At 33.5% G+C, this 20536-nt stretch overlaps 1 protein-coding gene across 1 annotated transcript; it reads right to left on the bottom strand.

Moving 5' to 3' along the window:
* Nucleotides 1-3250: 3250 nt before the first annotated feature.
* LOC133824646 (putative 12-oxophytodienoate reductase 11) lies at nt 3251-5301 on the bottom strand. The gene is made up of 5 exons (XM_062257596.1): nt 5137-5301; nt 4920-5060; nt 4676-4806; nt 4219-4395; nt 3251-4114 (listed from the first exon to the last, which is right to left on the bottom strand). The coding sequence occupies exons 1-5, from the start codon at nt 5208-5210 to the stop codon at nt 3504-3506; spliced, it is 1134 nt and encodes a 377-aa protein (XP_062113580.1). The 5' UTR covers nt 5211-5301; the 3' UTR covers nt 3251-3503.
* Between the last annotated feature and the right edge of the window lie 15235 nt (nt 5302-20536).

Below are 20536 nucleotides of genomic sequence, written 5' to 3'. Positions count from 1 at the left end.
AGTGATTAGAGTTTTTTTTTCTTCATCAAATTCACAAAACGACATTGTGAGATAAGTTAGAAACTGAAAATAATTTATATATGTATATTTCTATCTACACTATGATTTTTTCTATTTTTATTTTATTTCTATTATTAATTTCTTTATAAATATTATTGTATTTTATAAATATATCATGTTGTCATGTAAATATATATTAATGTTAATGATGTGTTTATATGTCATATATGTAGAAATTATTAATATAAATATTTATATATACTATTGTTATACCCAGATTTCGAGCTATGTTAAATATGACCTCGAAAGTTGGATTCGTAGCGAGTGGACTCATAAGGTTTAAAGTATGCTCCAGGATTGAATATCGAGCCTTCAAGGCTCGATACGACCTCGAACGTGGTGACCTCGAAATATTCATGATCTCGAAAGGTAGCCTCCGAGATCGATCTATCATCAGGGATGATATCGGATCAAGGGTTCCGAGCCTGACACGCGTACGACCTCGAAGCCATGTGACCTCGGGAGATGTCATTAGCTCGAAAGCTGATGAGAAATCTGAGGGACTAAGGCCTTAGAGAGACATGATTATGACTTTGAATATCCACAAGTGTTATCCACAAGAGACGCAGTCTGCATTTATTGTTGTAAATCCCATAATATCATGGGATATTATTTGGTTAGTTATACGCCCCCTCGTCTTCAGGGGACGTTTCCTTTTATACCTGATTATAGGCATTTAAAGCCATTTATTTTATTTACACAAAAAGAGTAACTACCCAAAATATGTGGGATAGTATTCTGCAGCCTTCTCTATAAATAGAGAGGTCATGCACCATTGTAATGGACCGAAATTCTGAACCTTGAGAGAAAACTCTGAAGAATTCATGCTTAAGAATTTTCAGAGATAATCTTGAGTTTAATAACAGAGACTCGTGGACTAGGCAGATTTAACTGCTGAACCACGTAAAAATCGTGTGTTTGTATTGTCATATTTTAATTGGCCATTATCAGTTATTGTTTACGTGCTCTCCTTTCACTGCTGACGAAAAACGGCGTCAACAGTTTGGTGCTTTCATTGAGAGCCTCAAGCATTCATCCCTGAAAAAGTCATGGCCACAAACAATCAGAACACACCTGAAGAAAATTACCCAAGACGTCCTGGAAAACAACCAATGGAGAACCCGGATGTTGAGGAGAGAAGTGGGTCTTCTGATTCCCGGGGACCACCTCCTCCACCAAGGGATGAGGATATGTACTACAATCCGGACCGGTACGCTCCTATTGTGGAACTTGAAAACCGGCAATTGAAGCAGCTGTTGGCAGAGGCCAACAAACGGAATGAGGAGTTGACAAGGATAGCCACAGAGGCACAGGTGGCCCAGCCCCTGCCTCCGCGCGAAAACCAAGTCCCTCCTCCAAGGGACGTGCATGTTCCTCCCCGGAGACCCCGTGGGCGTCCACGAAAAGATGCTGCCACAAGGAGGCCGACTCAACCTCCGGCACCAGCAGAGCCATCCGCTCCACCTAGGCCCCAGAGGAGTACTCGAGCTCGGGCCCCGGATAACCCGCCTGTGGAAGTGCCTGCAGGAGCTGAGAATAACCGAACCCCTGCAGAGGCTCGGACTCAGGTACCTGGGAGCGCACCAAATGCGACCGACCCATCTCGGGCAAACTCTGGACCCTCTAGGCCGCGACAGGGGTGGCAACCACCGTCGCCTATACGGTTCCCTCCGTCACCCATAAGATATCCTTCGCCACCCCGCAGGAACGCTCAACCAGTTCGAGATCAGGATGAAGGGCGTGCGGGGGAAAGACAAGGAAACAGGGAGACTTTCCAGGAGCGGAGAGGCGCTCCATCTGAGAAAATTCAAACGTCTCGGTCTCGCACGACGAAGACGAGGCGACATAGGAAGAATCCATCGCGAAATAACCGAGCAATGAGTTTCACCAGTGATGAGTCCGGAGAGACCAGGTCCGTCAGTAAACATGACCGAGTTCGTAATAATACTGGAAGCCGCAAGAATCGTCCCGACCTGCGAAATCACCTGAACCAGAGTCGGGGTAATGGAGATCAAAAAAATCCGGACCTGAGGGATCGCTTGAATAGGCGTAGAGATCCCTTGCGGAGACGCGAGCCTGGAATCACGATCAATGACAATCAATTCCAGACAGCACTTCCTACTCACCCAGTCCAAGAAAGAATTGATCAGCTCGAAAGAGCCTTTAGGCTTTTAAAGAATGAACGAGGAAATGGTCGATATGAGGACTCTGATGAGGAGCTCGAGCCGTTTGCTCCCCATATTTCCAACACTCAATTTCCTCAAGGGTTTCGGATTCCTCACGTCCCAACGTTTGAAGGAAAGACCGACCCGTGTAGTCACCTGAGCACGTTCAACACTATCATGAGAGTCAGTAACGTGGGTTACGAGCTCAGGTGCATGTTGTTTCCAACATCATTGGCAGGACCTGCCAAAAGTTGGTTCGAAAAATATAAGAGACACTCAATAACCTCATGGGAGCAGTTGTCTAAAGACTTTAAGAAGCAGTTCAGAGCAATGGAGCAGTTGTATAATAGAATATTCTTATATTTAACTGTAGTTTGTAAACACTTAAACTTAAATAAAATAAAATAAATATTTTAAAAAAATTAAAATATGATATTTTTGAAATATTTTACAAAGATAATTATTTTAAAATAATAAATAATTAAACAAATTAAAATATGATATTTTTGAGCTATTTTACAATAATAATTATTTTAAAATAATAAATAATTAAACAAATTAAAATATGATATTTTTGAGATATTTTACAATAATAATTATTTAAAAATAATAAAATCATACGTTTTATAACTTAAATAAAATTTAATTAAATTTAAACTCACTTGTTAGAATAATATCATATTAAAAATATAATATAACATACTGTGAATTAGCAACAAATTATTTTTAAAAAAAAAACAAGCAAGAAACTTAAATTTAAAATTACATTAAATATATAATATATAATATCTTATTATTACTCACAAATTCAAAAACTAAAACAAACATAAACTTAAACAAAAATAAATAAATTATTTAATTAAAATAAGATATTTATTTGAAATTTATATGACATTAATATAAATTTAATAAAAATAATTAATAAATTCTATAAATAAAACTAAGCAAACGTGCATATTGCACATTGCTGGCTTGTATCTAGTATAAAATAAAAACGCCAAAGGATTTTTTTTCTCCCCTCCAAGTAACACTTAACCAATCGTTTAAGAAAACATATTGGAAATTCGGAATTATTAATTAAACAAGAGAGAGACAATGGAGTGCTCATACAAATAACGAAGGATAATTATTTTACATTTAATTTTCTTTTAAATTAAAATCCTTCTTGTTCCCAAATCCCAGCCATCGACATTCTACAGTACTCAAAACTAAATTATTCTATGTCCCTACAGCTCTTTTTGAGTACAAGAGAAGAAATCACTCACTCACGGCTTGGACCTATATATTTTGAGTAGTTGAAGATGTGGTTTCAAGAAATGGATAATCAGTATAACCTTTAATAGGATCAGACAAGTAGAATGTGCTTCTGTCATACTTATTTAGAGGGCCATTAAGCTCAAATCTCTTTGGCAAATCTGGATTAGCCAAGAAGTGACGACCATAAGCAACAAGATCAGTACGATTTTCAGCTAAAGCATTGTTCCCATCTTCCTTGCCATAACCCCCAGCAACAATGAATGCACCATTGAAAGCCTTTCTCATGGGGACAAGACTATGAGGGGTCTCATCAATATCTCCAAGACTTTTCATTCTTGGTTCAACCATGTGGCAATACAGGATCCCATACTTGTTCAGAGATTCCACCATGTGAAGCCCCAAAGCCTCTGGGTTGGAGTCATTTGATTCCATGTAGTTTGCAAATGGTGACAATCTAATTCCAACTTTATCAGCACCTATCTCATTAACAATAGCTTCAACCACTTCAAGAGCAAAACGACACCGATTCTCTAAACATCCACCGTATTTATCTGTTCGGTCATTCACTTCATCTTTCAAAAATTGGTCAATCAGGTAACCATGAGCTCCATGGATCTCAACTCCATCAAAGCCTGAATTCAACATGTAAGACAATTATGTCAGTCAGTTGCAAAAGTTTGAACAAACTTCCTTATAAAATCACTGACTCTCTACTTTATCAGAAAAAGGAATCTACCAGCTTCCATGGCATTCCTCGCAGCTAGCCTAAAATCATTGACTATTTGAGGAATTTCATCTGTGCCAAGCCGCCTTGGAGGATCGAATTCTTCGACACCAATGCCATTTAATCGAATTTGGGGAGTCAATGACTTGTCAGTGGAAGATATTGGAGCTTGGCCATTTGGTTGGAAACCTGTTCACACCAATAAGGTAGGACACATCTGAATCAATAATTAATGTTCAATTGAAAGAGAAAATCCATGGATATGACTAGAAGCACCAGAGCAACACTAAGAAAAAAAAAAAAAAGAGTAAATTTGCCTAAACAGTTCATATATATTATTTTCTACTAGAGAATTCTGCATCTTATTTTCTACTGGTAAGGTAATTAACAATCTAGTGTCACAATTCCATCCATAATCTCATGATATTGTATATTAAGTGCTTATAGCAGATTCTAAAACGCAACGCACCTGCATTTGAAACTCTGCCCGCATGCCAAATCTGACAGAAAAAGATACCACCTTTAGCGTGAACTGCATCAACAATAGGCTTCCAAGCTTCAACTTGCTCTTTTGTCCATATACCAGGTGTATCAGGGTACCTATATATATATATATATATATAATCAAAACCACACAAACATTTTACAAATTTAAAGTAAATGTAAAGCATGAATTTAAAAATATTGTAATGCATCAATAGAAATAGAATTACCCTTGAGCAGTATTAGAAATTCCAGTTGCTTCTGAAATGAGAAGACCCCCATTGGAGGTTCTTTGGGAATAGTATAAGATGGCATGTGGCTGAGGAACATTGTCGTATGACCTTTGTCGAGTCAAGGGTGCCAAAACAACCCTGGAAGTTATCAACGACAAAACATGAATCATAAAGCTTAAGAATTTATTTAAAATTAAAAAAGATGATTGATTACCTATGAGAAAGATTGAACTTTCCCATTTTGCATGGCGTCATAAGAAGATTTGTGAGAACTTGAGCAGAAGCCATTTTGGGTATTTGGGTATGTTGTTGTTTACCAATTGTCGCAATACTAAAACGTTTGAGCTCTTTCTTAATTTATAGTTGTCGAATGACTGAATAAAGACCCAATTTGGCTATATATACGAAAATATAAGTGGCCCATTTTTTCTACAATGAAGAAAATTAAGAAATGGAGAAAACGAGTAAACGATTATTCAAAAGGGGAAAAGAAGAGCAAAAATCAACGCAATGAATTAAAATGTCAAACTTGTGGCTAATTTTTAAGCTTTAATAATGATGCTGACGTCTGTGCGTGCGCGGGCTGTAGGGGAGAAGTTAGTTTGTGATTCTTACTACTAAACTTGCTCATTGCCATCGTCATCGTCATCGTCATCGTCATTGACCACCAAAAAGTGACTTGTCTCGTGGTTTTTGTTATGTTGCCGGTTTTGGATTTTATTCATTTATAGAACTGATTTTGCTTTACATTAATGAAAAAAACATTCTATTAATAATAATTTTATTATTTTTACGAAAATTTTAAAAGGAAAACAAAGAGTCAGCCTACAAAGAGGCAATACTATATATATATCTATTTATATAACAAGTGTGTTGATAACGAAATTTTTTGGTTTAACGGTTTTTTGTTTTTTTAAAGTTAACTTTAACATAATATTTTTATATTTAAGATAATATTCTTATATTTAACAGTAGTTTCTAAATACTTAAACTTAAATAAAATAAATAATTAAAAAATTAAAATTAGATATTTTTGAGATATTTTACAATGATAATTATTTAAAAATAATTAAACAAATTAAAATAAGATATTTTAGAATGATAATTATTTAAAAATAATAAATAATTAAACAAATTAAAATATAATATTTTTGAGATGTTTTACAATAATAATTATTTAAAAATAATAAAATCATATGTTTTATAACTTAAATAAATATTTAATTAAACTTAAATTTACTTATTAAAATAATATCATATTAAACATATAATATAATCTACTGTAAATAACACAAAATTGTTTTTTTTTTTAAATTTGAAAGAAACTTAAATTTAAAATCCGCATATAGTATTTAATATTATATTAAACATATAATATATAATTTCTTGTTGTCACTCCCAAATTTATAAACTAGAACAAACATAAACTTAAACAAAATAAATAAATTATTTAATTAAAATACAATATTTATTTCAAAATTTATATAACATTAATATAAATAATTAATAAATTCTATAAATAAAACTAAACAAATAAAAAATTTTGTATCTAGTATATATATATATATTTATATATATATATTACAAACAACATAAAAATGATATAGAAAACAAATATATATCTTATAAAAGGATCTTCTGGAAGTTCAGCCTTTATCTCAAAATCTCACTCTTCTCGTTTAATACTATTCGTAAACTTGATTTTTGAAATTTTAATATTATTATTATTATTTTATTTTTTGTATAAACAATTCCTACCTACCTTCAAAACAACGTGAACGTGTGGCTATTTATTATACATCCCTTTGAGATGAAAAGATTCGTAATTCATGTAGTAGACACAAGATATTTTCTAGAGAAGTTCATTAGAGAAAAATCCCAATTAATCACATTTAAGATTCGTAATTATTATTATTATTAGTAGTAGTAATGATTTAAGACATGTGATACACTTTCAAGAATTAATCAGATTTGAATGTATAACTAATGGGCATAATAAAACTAAAAGTAAAAATTTTAAATTGTATTAATTATGCGAGTGAAGAGCAATTATCTGAATATGATAAAAGTCAATACAAACAATATTATTATTTAATATAGCAAACTAGCTAACCCGATTAGAAAAGAATTAATGTTAAAATTAAACTATTTGAAAGATATCCAAATTTAAAAATGTGAAACTGAAAAATTAAAAGAATTTTTGTAATCTCTATTATATAAAAAGTGTGTAGAGAATGAATTTTATTTTGTTTTAATGGTATCTTTTCCGTTAACTTTAACCGGATATTCTTATATTTAACGGCAGATTATAAATATGATTTAAACTTAAATCAAATTAAATAAATAAATTAATTAAAATATGATATTTTTGAGATATTTTACGATGATAATTATTTAAAAATAATAAAATTATATATTTAATAATTTAAATAAAATTTAATTAACTTAAACTTGATATTATATTAAACGTATAATATATAATCTTTTGTTGTCACTGCCAACTTAAAAAACTACAACAAAAATAAATTAATTAATTAATTAAAATATAATATTTTTAAGATATTTTATGATAATTTAAACAATTAAATTATATTTATTTAAAAATAATAAAGACATACATATCATTTTTTTATCTTATAAATTTGTGTAATAATTTATTTTTTATCAAGTGATTAGAGCTTTTTTCTTCATCAAATTCACAAAACGACATTGTGAGATAAGTTAGAAACTGAAAATAGTTTATATATGTATATTTCTATCTACACTATGACTTTTTCTATTTTTATTTTATTTCTATTATTAATTTCTTTATAAATATTATTGTATTTTATAAATATTTCATGTTGTCATGTAAATATATATATATCTATGTTAATGCTGTGTTTATATGTCATATATGTATAAATTATTGATATAAATATTTATATATATTATAAAAATATAATTTATTTTATTATATATATATTAAAAAATAATAAATTAATTTTTATTAAAATTATAGATAATATTTATAACTTTAAAATTAAACAAATCTATCTATTAAAAATGTGAACCACGATGATGTCATATAGGGTTATTTTGATAGCAACAAGCAAGGATAAGAAAAACAAAAGTATATAAGTAATGTTGTGGGATGGGAACAATGAAAGTATATTTGTTATATTCCCTTTATTTTAACACTAAATTCAGCATTTATATCAAATTCTCGAATTCTCCCCATAATAATAATAATACCCACCTTCAAACGTGGCATACTTAAGTTTTTGATTAAGTATAATAATAATACCCACAATAAATTAATTTGTATTGTTACCAAAATGATACTGGTTAGTATACTACATAATTATTTTTAATAGTATCATAGTTACTTTTAAATGAAAAATTATAATATATTTTTTAGTTACTCATGTTGTTTACATGTGAATTATGAAGCTTTTTTTATTGATCAGGTAGAAAAAAACTTAGAAATTACTTTAGAATCACATTAAAAAAAGACACTAAAAGTATAAGAATTTATAGCTTATTAAAAATGTTACAATTTAATACACTACATAATAATCTTAAAAATGTAGCATTAAAATTCATATTTTAGTCACCCATGAAATCGTTTAGAAACTAAAATGTTACTTTTAAATCCGGTAACGACGAGAAAACATATGCTTCCTTCCTACTTATCAAAATGAGCACTTTGAAGAGTAGGTCGCAATGGTACCACTCTTATGCTCAAACGACCGGAGATGTGGCCAGAATTTTGTTTTAAATATTTGGAGAAGAGATAGAATGTGTTTGAGAATGGTACGATAAGTTTAAAACTCATATGTAATATACGATAAAATCGTAAATAAAATATCACAAGTGAATATTGTAATTAAAATACTAAAAAATGTATTACATGTAAATTTTTCATAGGGTCTTGGTGCAAAATAACTCTTAATGGTGTGTGAAAATAATTATATGTTCATGTTTTCGATTTTCTAGGAAAATAACCCAACCACCTTCTTAATATTATATATTACCAAATATGTCATTTACTAAATTACATTAATACTATTCAATTCTAAATATATTAATATCATGGTATATGTAAATTAGTTTTGTTTAATTCATTTTTATGATTTTTTTTCATTTTTTATGTGTTGTTGGTATATTATTTTTTTTCAAAAAGAAAAAAAAACGTGGCATACTTAAGTTTTTGTTAAAAACAAAAAAGTATAGTTGTAATTTTAATTCGTGTGGGGCACACAAGATGCTTTCAGTCACCTAATTAAAACCAAAATATATGTATTTTCAATTATTTCAACATACAAGGTTTGAAATATTATATATTAATGCAACTACATGTTAGAGAAAAAACCACAATAAATTCTAAAATTGTAATAATTGTGCGACTGATGCAATTATCTGAACATATATGATGATGTTTATTTAACCATCTATATTTGCAAATGTGTTAGTTAATTCAAAACACAAAATCAAGTAAAACCTAAAGCACAATTAATAATATCATTAATTTGGACTGAAAATCCAAAAAGAAACACTACAACAAAAATACCTTCTAGCTTTGCTTTTTTGCGTCGTTTTTCCACATTCTCCGTCGTAATTAGCTAAATCAGCTTAGTAGTGTCGGTTTTAAATGGACGCTAATTTTTGTTAATTGCATCAATATCCTAACCTACGATGTTAATAAAGACTATTGGCATCGTTTTTAAACCGATGCTTCTGATATCAATCGTGACGGTTTTCAACCAACACTTTTTGATATCAAAACAATGGTTCTGATATCAAAAAAGTATATTTGTAATTTCAATTCGTGTGGGGCACACAAGATGCTTTCAGTCACCTAATTAAAACCAAAATATATGTAATTTAAATTATTCCAACATACAAGGTTTGAAGTATTATATATTAATGCAACTACATGTAAGAGTAAAAACCACAATAAATTCTAAAATTGTAATAATTGTGCGAATGATGCAATTATCTGAACATATATGATGATATTTATTTAACCATCTATATTTGCTAATGTGTTAGTTAATTCAATACACAAAATCAAATAAACCTAAATCACAATTAAAAATATCATTAATTTTGACTGAAAATCCAAAAAGAAACACTACAACAAAAATACCATCTAGCTTTGCTATTCTGCGTCGTTTTTCCACACTCTTTGTCGCAATTGACTAAATCAGCTCAGTAGTGTCGGTTTTAAACGGACACTAATTTTTGTTAATTGAATCAGTACTTTGACCGACGATGTTAATAAAGACAGCGTCAATTTTAAATCGACGCTTCTGATATCAATCGCGACGGTTTTAAACCGACGCTTTTGATATCAATCACGAAAGTTCTGATATCAATAGCATCGGTTATGCAGTGACGCTAATCAGCTAATTATAAAAATTTTAAAAAAGGCCTAAAACTAAAAAAAAATTATTATTAGCGGTGGTTCTAAACCGACGCACTAATGCTAATGGACTAAAAAAAAAAGGCCAAAAGATGGGTCGAAGCCCATTATCCCTCAAAACCATAAGATTTGTCTCAAACACTCTCATTCTCTACTACCAGCCGCCCCTCTCTCATTCTTTCTCTCTTCTCTCCCTCTCCCTCGTTCTCCATAGATCTTTCACTCTTACTTTTCTATATTATTTTTCTTGTTTTGTAGATGGTTATTTAGGGCAGTTGTGGTGGTTTAAGGCGATGGTGGGCTTAGGTATTCGTGGGTCTCGGCATCAACGACTCATGGTGGTGCTCATGTGATGCCGGTGGTTTGTGGGTTTATGCAGGGCGACAAGAATCAACTATTAGTGGGTTTGGGTGTTCTTTTTTCAGTTTTATAGGTGGTGGTGCTTGCCCGGTGGCGATGGCTTGCAATGGTGATGGTTTGGGGTTAAGGGGGCTCGACATCCATTTGTAAACTCTCTCTATCTCTCACTCGGTCTCTATTTCAATATGGTGGTTTGTGGTGATGAAAATGGGGCTAAGTGTCAGATTTGCGATTTTTTTTTTTGTAATCAAACTTCAGATCATATTTTTTTCATATGTGTATAAATCTTAGATTTGGTTCACTACGCATTGATTTGTAATCTAGATTGTGTATTTTTTTTATTTTATTTTTAGTATTAAATGGCATTGGGTTTGAGTTTTCTACTTTGATTTGTATTTGGTATTAATGTTGATTCCAACTAAAAATGGATATGGTATTTTTTTCTAAGCGACACTTTAAAATCAACGTTATTTATATCAATAAGGTCGATTCTAAACTGACACTATTTATATCAATATCATTGGTTCTAAACGGACGTTTTTTAATGTATCAATCGTGACACCTTCAAAAGCATCGGTTTCGAAACCAATGCTATTGGCAGTAGCTTCAATTCTCCACCGATGCTAAATCTCAGTTTTTTAGTAGTGAAACAAGCTCTAAATCAACTAGAGGTATTAGCACAAAGTGGAAAAAAGATATTTGTAACACCCCAATTTCTTAGAGCATTAAATACGTGCATTTTACAAACTTATTAAAACTAAATAAAATAAATATTATTAAAATAAAGTAACTAACAACCTTAAAAACAAAAGAAATTACGAAATCTCATCATTTTGAAAATAAAATAAGTATTGTAACAAAACTTAAATAAAACATCTTTCCTAATAAAAAAACTGAAATAACATAGTTAAGCAAATAGGTATGACCTCTAACGGTCGCTAAATCCTTAACATGTATACCCTCCATCAAAGTTCTCCAACTTATTGTTGTGTTGCTAACTTTTTACCTACAACACAAAGTACCCGTGAGCTAACGTCCAACAAGAAGAGCTGTGTAGGACATAACCCTCTAACCTAGACTAAAACAACATATAACCAAAACCACATATATTCATAACGACACTATTCATACATGCCATAACATATTCAAAACCTAACCATAATCATATCATAAACATAACTAGACCATTAACATACAATACTGAAATCATTTCAGTCGTAAACCAGTGTTATATGGTCAGATGTGCAACCGAGCATGAAATAACATAAGCATGCATTTTAATCATAACGTAAGCATGCAATTTATTGTAACGTAAACATGAATTTTCACATCGTAAGCATGTCACGCAAACATACAACATATTCACACACATCATCATCATACTTGACATAACACAATTATGCAAGACAATATAACACTTAACACGATATTGTATAACTGACACAAACATAATCTCATCAGCATACATAAGTACGTCGAGCGTACACCATGTGTGCAGGTGTCCACTCTTCTTACCTTAGGTCCAAGCAGCAGCAATAATTCTTGTTTCCTTCAAATGCCCTTACCGAACCCTAAGTCACATAACATACAACATCACGAATCTTAAATTCCATTTCAACCCAATAACATGTTATGAATTCACTCATGCCCTTCCTAAGATTGATTCATACTCAAAATATCATTCAAAAAGTCATAAAATAGTTATACACAAAGCCTCTAACCAGAAATACCAAATCCATAATCCAAAAAAATCTTGTTTCTAGGCGAGTGGCGTGGTTGCACCCGACGCTAAACCCAAAAATCCCAGGTGCGATCTCATCTCGGGTTTTCCTCATAAACACGAACCCAAACATTCTTAAACTCAGATTAGACCATATAATTAACTCCAAAATCAAAAGATAACACCCATAAACATAATTAATCATTAATACATCATTAATTTATGCATTCATCCAAAATCCCCATAAATGCATGGTTAGGGTTCTTGACCCTAACTTCATCTTCAACCTCTATACGACTCCTTAAATTTAACCTAACCTTAATCAGTTACCACAAATCAATCCCTAACATATTTCTAACATCAAATTAATAACCACAAACAACTTAACATGCAATTCTAACAATTAATTCACAACATCTACCATTAAACCCCACGAACAAACATAAACATAACCTAGGTTCTAAAGAGTAGTTAGATCTTACCCAAAATTATTCTCTAATCATCCAAGCCCTTCTAGATCTAAATGAGAGAGTGAGAGATAACTCTAGCTCTCTCATTATTAGGATTAAATTATTTTAGTAATTTCACACTAAGCTAATAGTTTTCAAATCTTTTCATTAACTCATGGCCCAAAAATCCTCTAAATTATAATATGGCCCTTAATTACATAATTTGTGACACTTATGCCCTTACTACTTGAAGGAATTATTGTTGTTGCCAAAAAACATACTCAAATTCAACAAATGCTCACATGACATTTATTAATCATAATGTAGTCAAATAGACATGTAAACATGTGTAATGCCCCAACTACTCTAGACTTTTGGACCATTAACGAAACTATACATACTAACCTTAATAAAACTTACATTGCGAAAATACCATAACTTTATTAAGAAACTTGTAAAAATAAGAGTTAAAACTTACATAATTCAAAGCAGGATATGGGATCCCATTGTTTTAAAAAGAAAACATAGCTTAATTGAAATAAGAAGAGATTACATAAATAGGTGCAAAAAAATACACATAAACCATAAATAAAAGACTACATCCTCGAAATCGAACTCTCGACTCCTTGAATCCATTCACAACCGATACAAAATCCCCAAGCATCCACGAACCTTACCGCCACTATAGCTATTTTCCTGCACATAAAAACAAAAAGGAATGAGCCTAATGCCCAGCAAGGAAAATCTAACACATAGTTCATATACATAAATTTCATAAGAAACATAAAAAACATAACATAACATCTATATATCATACACATACTATAATGGTCATTATTACTTGGGGTCCCATAGACTAAACAAGCCATATGCCCATTAGATTAGTGGGGTCCTACTAGCTAAGTAGGTCATATGCCCATAATCTATTTGGGGCTTGTTAGTCAAATGGGTCATATGCCCAAGCCTACAAACATACATATCATAACACTTATCATAACATAAGAAACATAAGATAACATATAAAACATATAACATATGCATTTCTATCCTATTTTCCTTACCAAAGTTACCGGGATATGAGGACAGAGTTGGGACTTTTGTAACACTCCTAAAACCATGTATAACAGGGTGAGTAGATTTGAAGAAAAAGAAATGAAAGGAATGGAAGGACTAAACCTTGAGAAAAATACTTACCAAAACCTTTTTGCTCAAGAACTTAGATTTCCTAACCAAAATAAAGATTAAGGTTAGAGGCTGAGTAAAAGACTATGATAACTTAAATGAACTAGAGTTTTGGGTTACCTTGAAGACTTGTAAGACCAATCTACACCTCAAACCGAAATACTATAAAACCTTACTTCCCAAAGTGTTTGATAAGCTTATGATGATCAAGCTTATGATTCCCCAACCCAGGTGTTTACACTCTCACACTCACTTAGCACTTGCAGCCTCTGAACTTAGAGCAAAAGATGAATAATGGCTGGGTACTAGGTCCTATTTATAGAGTTTAGGAATGAAAGGATCTTAATTTTACTTGAATAAAAATAATAGCTTTTTAGGTGAAAATAATTTGAATTATTGTTCAGCAGAGGCTGAAGACTCGTTCTAAAAGATGCTGGACTTATCAAGAGGTTGAATGGCTGAATGGAAAACGATTTCAAAATGTTTCAAAATATACTGAAGGAGGCGATATATCGCCCCCTGTAGACGATATATCGCTTGGGCCAGTATGTCCGAGGCTGTCGTGCATCGTCTCGTGTTTTCCGTATCTACGTGCTGCGATATATCTGTAACGACCCACTAATCTAGACTAATTGGACCATTATCGAAACTATACATAAAACTTACATTTTTACGAAAATACCATAATTTATTGAGTAACTTGAAAATAAGAGTTATTTACAAATAAACAGAATACTAAGAAGGATTTTGGGATCCCATTGTCTTTAAAACAAAACAAGATTTAAAATAAAAGACATTACATAAAAATGCGGAAAAATACACATAAAAACCATAAAAACATAAAAGGAAGACTATATCCTCGAATCGAATAACGCTCGGCCCCTTGACTCCATTCATCATCGATACACATTCTCCAAGCGTCACGAATCTTTCCGCCTCTAAACTTATTTTCCTGCACATAAACAGAAAGGAGTGAGCCTAATGTCCAGTAAGGAAAATCTAACACAAAGTCACATACATAATTTCATAAGAAAACATAAAGACTTAACATAACACATATAACATACACTTATTATAATGGCCATTATTACTTGGGGTCCCATAGGCTAAACAAGCATATGCCCATGGGGTTAATGGGGTCCTACTAGCTAAGTAGGTCATATGCCCATAACCCATTTGGGGTCTTGTTAGTCATATGGGTCATATGCCCAAGCCTACAAACATACACATATATCATAACACTTTTAATAACATAAAACATATAGATAACATAATCACATATGTAGAGTCCAAGAACTTTACTTAGCTAAGATAGATAATAGTATGATAGTATTTATAGCATTATCTTTGTTACTGTGGATTTTTGGTTCAGACCGGGAATTATTTGGACACTCATAGTAGTACTTATAGATTGTCTAAGTTTAATCTATAGTTTAAGAATATTAAGTTAACCTAAGGTTTGATTAATGTGACTGATATTAAGGATTATATATTTTATACTATAAGGTTTAGATATCAACCAATAGGATTTTAAGCACATGTTATGAATGGTGATTAAGGATTAAAGATTTTTGAGGATTAAATATAATAAGGAGTAAAGTTTGAATGTTATAGGGTCAGTCAGCAGCTTTGAGTACGTTGAGGGCTTAGTCAAGGCTGTTTACTCCATTCAAACTTAGCTAAAAATGTGTAATTTCGTGTTTACATATTCAGCGAGTGCCGATATATCGCAGCTATAGGGGGCGATATGTCGCAGCACGTAGATACGGAAAACACGAAACGATGCACGGTCGCCTCGGGCATACTGGCCCAGGCGATATATCGCCTACAGGGGGCGATATATCGCCTCCTTCAGCATATGTTCAATTGTTTTTGAATTCTTTTCCTTTCAGCCATTCAAACTTCTTCATAAGTCCAGCATCTTTTGAACGAGTCTTCAGCCTCTGCTGAACGATTATTCAAATGATTTTCACCTAAAAAGCCATTATTTTTATTCAAGTAAAATCAAGATCTTTTCATCTCCAAACTCTATAAATAGGACCTAGTACCCAGCCATTATTCACCATTTGTTCTAAGTTCAGAAGCTGCTAGTGTTAAGTGAGTGTGAGAGTGTAAACACCTGGTTTGGGGAAAAACTATAAGCTTAAACATCATAAGCTTATCAAACACTTTGGGAAGTGAGTTCTATAGTATTTCGGTGGAGGTTAGATTGATCTTGCAAATATTTGAGGTAACCAAACTCTAGTTCCTTTCTGTATTATGTTTCCTTTCTCTTAGTCTTCTACTCAATTTCCTAACCTCATTCTTATTTTGGTTAGGGAATCCAAGTTCTTAAGCTTATAAGTCGATAAGTATGTTTTTAATGGTTTAGTCTTCCTATTCTCTTTCATTTCATCTCCTCTCTTTAGACTTACTCTTTCTTATGGTTTTAGGAGTGTTCCAACGGTCCCAACTCAGTCCTTAATCTCGGTAACTTTGGTAAGGAAAATAGGCTAGAATATATATGTTTATGTTTATGTTATCTTTTGTGTTATGATATGATATGGGTATGTTATGAATATGTTGTGCATGTGTATGTTGTAGGCTTGGGCATATGCCCTATTTGACTAACAAGACCCCAAAAAGATTGTGGGCATATGCCTATTTAGCTGGTAGGACCCCACTAATCTCATGGGCATAAGCTTGTTTAGTCTATGGGACCCCAAGTAATAATGGCCATTATAATAAGTGAATTATGTGTTATGATATGTCTTTACGTTATTATGAAATTATGTTTATGTTTATGACTATGTGTTAGATTTTTCCTTGCTGGGAATTAGGCTCATTCCTTTCTGTTTATGTGCAGGAAATAAGCTTTAGAGGTGGAAAGATTCGTGACGCTTAGAGGATGTGTATCGATGGTGAATGGAGTCAAGGAGCCGAGCGTTATTCGATTCGAGGATGTAGTCTTGTTTATGCTTTTATGGTTTTAAATGTATTTTCCGCATTTTCTATGTAACTCTTTTTTGTTTTTAAGTTATTTTTGTTTTAAAGAGAATGGGTACCCATATCCTACTTATTTTATGAAAGTAAACTTTGTTTCTACAAGTTTCTGATAAATTATGGTATTTTCGCAAAAATGTAAGTTTTATGTATAGATTCGTTAATGGTCCAAGTAGTCTAGATTAGTGGGTCGCTACAACATAACATGTTGATTCTAGCCTATTTCCTTACCAAAGTTACCGGGATTATGGACTGAGTTGGGACTTTTGGAACACTCCTAAAACCATAAGAAAGAGTGAGTCTAAAGAAAGGAGATGAAATGAAAGAGATGGAAAGACTAAACCATAAAAACATACTTACTAACTTATATGCTTAAGAGCTTGGATTCCCTAACCAAAATAAGAATAAGGTTAGGGGACTGAGTAGAAGGTTTTGAGAAAAGAAATAACATAAAATACAGAAAGGAACTAGAGATTTGGGTTTACCTCAAAGATTGCAAGATCACTCTAACCTTCACCGAAATACTATAGAACTCACTTCCCAAAGTGTTTTATAAGCTTATGATGTTTAAGCTTATAGTTTTTCCCCAACCAAGTGTTTACACTCTCACACTCACTTAACACTAGCAGCTTCTGAACTTAGAGCAAATGGTGAATAATGGCTGGGTACTAGGTCCTATTTATAGAGTTTGGGAATGAAAATATCTTGATTTTACTTGAATAAAAATAATGGCTTTTTAGGTGAAAATCATTTGAATAATCGTTCAGCAGAGGCTGAAGACTCGTTCACAAGATGCTGGACTGTTGAAGGAGTTTGAATGGCTGAAAGGAAATGAATTCAAAAGAGTTTGAATCCATGCTGAAGGAGGCGATATATCGCCTGGGCCAGTATGCCCGAGGCGACCGTGCATCGTTTCGTGTTTTCCGTATCTACGTGCTGCGACATATCGCCCCCTATAGCTGCGATATATCGGCACACGCTGAATATTTAAACACGAAATTACACATTTTTAGCTAAGTTTGAATGGAGTAAACAGCCTTGACTAAGCCCCCAACGTACTCAAAGCTGCTGACTGACCCTATAACATTCAAACTTTACTCCTTATTATATTTAATCCTCAAAAATCTTAATCCTTAATTACCATTCAAAACATGTGCTTAAAATCCTATTGGTTGATGTCTAAACCTTATAATATAATAATATAATCCTTAATATCAGTCATATTAATCAAACCTTAGGTTATACTTAATATTCTTAAACTATAGGTTAAACTTAGAAAATCTATAAGTACTACTATGAGTGTCCAAATAACTCCCGGTCTGAACCAAAAATCCAAAGTAACAAAGATAATGCTATAAATACTATCATACTACTATCTTTCTTAGCTAAGTAAAGTTCTTGGACTCTACAATTCTCCCCTACTAAAAAGAATTTCGTCCTCGAAATTTACTTATCACATAACTCCGGATACCGGCCTTGCATGTCCTCCTCCAACTCCCACATTGCCTCGCATTCGGAACTATTGCTCCATAGGACTTTGACTATAGGAAAGCTCTTAGACCGTAACTACTTCATCCATCTATCTAGGATGCTAACCGGTCGTTCCTCGTAACTTAAGTCTTTCTGGAGCGTTATCGTATCGTACTTGAGGATGTGAGATGGGTCTGACACATATTTGCATAACATCGAGATGTGGAAGACGTTGTGACTATCGGCTAGTGCTGGCGGTAGGGCTAGTCTATACGCAACTGTTCCCATTTTGTCCAATATCTAAAAGGACCTATGAATCGGGGACTAAGCTTGCCTTTCTTCCCGAACCGCTTGACGCCTTTCATAGGAGATATCTTCAAGAAGACTTGATCTCCAACTTGGAATTCCACATCGCGTCGCTTGGTATCCGCATAGCTTTTCTGACGGCTTTGAGCAGCCAGCATACGCTGTCTAATAAGCGTTACTGCTTCTTGAGCTTGTCTAACAGCTTCGGGCCTTAGAAGCTGCCTTTCTCCTACCTCGTCCTAGTGCAACGGTGATCGGTGCCTTCGTCCATATAGCAACTCATAAGGTGCCATTCCGATCGTTGAGTGGTAGCTGTTGTTGTACAAGAACTCGATCAGTGGTAAGTACTTGTTCCACGATCCTCCGAAATCAAGTATACACGCGCGTAGCATATCCTCTAAGATCTGAATCGTACGCTCAGACTGCCCATCTGTCTGAGGATGGAAAGCTGTACTAAGACTTAACTTAGTACTCATAGCTTGCTGTAAGCTTCTCCAAAATCTTGACGTAAATACTGATCCTCTATCTGACACTATCGTCTTAGGGATTCCATGCAATCGTACAATCTCTTGGATGTAGATGTCTGCATATTGGTCTGCCGTATATGAAGTCTTAACAGGCAGAAAATGAGCCGACTTGGTTAGTCTATCTATTACTATCCAAGCGGAATTATGCTGCTTATTCGTCTTTGGCAGACCCGTTACGAAGTCCATGGCTATATCGTCCCACTTCCATTCCGGTATGCTAAGAGGTTACAACAATCCTGCAGGCCGCTGATGCTCTGCTTTCACTTGCTGGCATACCAGACACTTAGATACATACTCCGCTATGTCCTTTTTCATCCTTGGCCACCAATAGACTGCCTTGATGTCATGAGTCATCTTGGTAGACCCTGGATGAACTGAGTACGGGGTATTGTGCGCTTCTTCTAGGATCGTCTTCTTAATACTTTGATCGTCTGGCACGCATACCCGATCCTTATATCTCAATAAGCCTTGGCTAGATATTGAGAAATTGTATTCTTGCCTTCTCTGACTGCTTCCATATGTGGTGCTAGCGATTCCTCATGTCTCTGGCCAATCCGTATGTCCTCTAGCAGATTTGATTGGATAGACAAGTTAGCCAGCTTGCCTACAACCATTTCTATTCCGGCACTGATAAGCTTCTGCTGTAGCGGCTTTTCTATTCCGGATAAGACTGCTAAGTTCCCATAGCTTTTCCTACTAAGCGCATCGGCAACTACGTTCACCTTCCCTGGGTGGTATAGGATTTTGCAGTCGTAATCCTTGACTAATTCTATCCACCTGCGCTGCCTCATGTTGAGCTCCTTCTGCGTAAAGAAGTATTTTAAACTCTTGTGGTCCGTATAAATCTCGCACCGTCTTCCATAAAGATAATGGCGCCAGATTTTTAACGCAAGACCACCGCTGCCAACTTCATATCGTGAGTTGGATAGCGTTGTTCATACCCCTTTAACTGACGTGAGGCGTAGGCTATCACCTTGTCGTTTTGCATCAACACGCATCCCAATCCTAGCTTTGATGCAACGCAGTAGACAACGAACTTGTCGTTGGGTGTCGGTACACTAAGTACTAGTGTTGAGCAAGGCTTATCTTTAAGCAACTGGAAGCTTTCTTCACACTTATCGTTCCAGTTAAACTTTTGTTGCTTCCGGGTCAGGTTGGTGAGTAGAGTGGCTATCTTAGAAAAGCCCTCTACAAACTTCCTATAATAACCT

This window comes from Humulus lupulus, chromosome 3 (genome assembly GCF_963169125.1).
Source record: "Humulus lupulus chromosome 3, drHumLupu1.1, whole genome shotgun sequence".
Classification (NCBI taxonomy): domain Eukaryota; kingdom Viridiplantae; phylum Streptophyta; class Magnoliopsida; order Rosales; family Cannabaceae; genus Humulus; species Humulus lupulus.
This window is presented reverse-complemented; position numbering and strand designations above follow the sequence as displayed.